This window comes from Lepidochelys kempii, chromosome 1 (assembly GCF_965140265.1).
Source record: "Lepidochelys kempii isolate rLepKem1 chromosome 1, rLepKem1.hap2, whole genome shotgun sequence".
NCBI lineage: Eukaryota > Metazoa > Chordata > Testudines > Cheloniidae > Lepidochelys > Lepidochelys kempii.
This window is the reverse complement of record NC_133256.1, coordinates 253,487,938-253,489,421: the sequence shown is the minus strand read 5'-3', so window position 1 is coordinate 253,489,421 and position 1,484 is coordinate 253,487,938. Positions and strand designations below refer to the sequence as shown.

The 1,484-nt window shown below is 38.9% G+C and overlaps 1 protein-coding gene across 1 annotated transcript; it reads right to left on the bottom strand.

The window, feature by feature from the left end:
- Positions 1 to 633: 633 nt before the first annotated feature.
- ASCL4 (achaete-scute family bHLH transcription factor 4) lies at positions 634 to 1,239 on the bottom strand. Its single transcript, XM_073330094.1, has one exon. The coding sequence runs from the start codon at positions 1,237 to 1,239 to the stop codon at positions 634 to 636; it is 606 nt and encodes a 201-aa protein (XP_073186195.1).
- Between the last annotated feature and the right edge of the window lie 245 nt (positions 1,240 to 1,484).

The window sequence follows — 1,484 nt, the reverse complement described above, 5'->3', positions numbered from 1 at the left end:
ATCTGCTTGCGTTAAAAAGGACATTGCCAAATAGATTCAACCCCAAATGTAGATTTCATTTTTTTAAAATTGTTTTTCAAAACCTAATATTAATAGAAATATTTGCATGAGTTTTAAAAATGTTGGTGGAACATATGTTATCTAATTTTTACATCCTCTCTCCCTCCCAGCCCGCATTCACAATATTTGCAAACCAAACATTGCATCATTGCATGCATCATTGCATGCATGGAAACTAGAAAATAAACCTGACTAGGAAAAAACTCCAAACCTGGTTAATCTATTTTCATTTTCCCACTGAGTGAAATGCAAAAAGTAACCCAACAGCATAAAAGGTGAAGAGTAATTTAGATTTTAAAAACTGTTTCAAGTTTAATAATCTAAACCACAATTAGTAAATACGGCTGAGGAAACTTGAGAGGAATTTGTGTATCCTTACGAACCACCTTTAGGCTACGTGCATGCAACAACAGTGAAAAGGTCCTCTCAGAGACTGACGATACCTTTATTTTCCCTGGCTCTTTTCTCTTTCCTAGGATACATTTTGACCTGTAGAACGATTGTGTGGATTTAGATACAATAATAGAGTTTTTGATTGGTCTTGAAGGCATCTGTTTCTGAAAATGATGTTTCCTAGATGCAAGTCTCCTCAAACTCACTGTATGGAGATGAAGATAAAGAGGTTTTAGACTCTCCATCACTGTTGCATTCCCTTCTTAGATCAGGACTGGAAGCATCTGTAGCTTCCTTAGCAGATATTGTTTCCTTAGTGGTAGGTCCTAATGGCTGACAGTCCAGCAAACTCTGAAGGTGTTTAATGTAATTTATTGCAGCTCTTAGGGTCTCCACTTTGCTGAGGCGTTTGTCAGCAAGCTCCTTGGGAAGATGTTCTCGGAGGCGTGTGTACCCCTCATTCACACAACGCACTCTTTGCCTCTCTCTCTCATTTCTCTTTCGAATGAAGGCAGGCTCAAAAGAATAGTCATAGACTCCTACATATCCAGAGAAAGGGATGCAGGAAAATCTACCTGAATAACCACGGTAGGCTTGGTCCCAGTAAGTTGGATCAAAATGGAAGGGAACACCAAAGGGCTCTCTGAGTGGTAACCCATGAGGATTCACATGGTTATTACCCATGGACATAGCGCCAGAGAATAACATCCCATTCAATAGTCCATCATCTTTATTGCTGTCCATTGTTTCAAATTTGGCTTCCAAATCTTGCATTAATCCATGCATGGAGGAAACATTTGTACTGGGTCCTTTGCCCCACAGTCTGTTCCTTTCTTGACCAGATTTAAAGGCAAAACTAACAATCCACTATATGACTGAAAATCAGCTCTACTCCTCAATCTTTTTTAGAGACAGGATGCCATCTAATTTATAGACTGGCTTTTAGGACCATCACTCCACACTTTAAACCTAGCATTTCCTCTGATCTTCATCTTTCAAAAGATAATAAGAGGGTTCCTGTATTCCTTTTC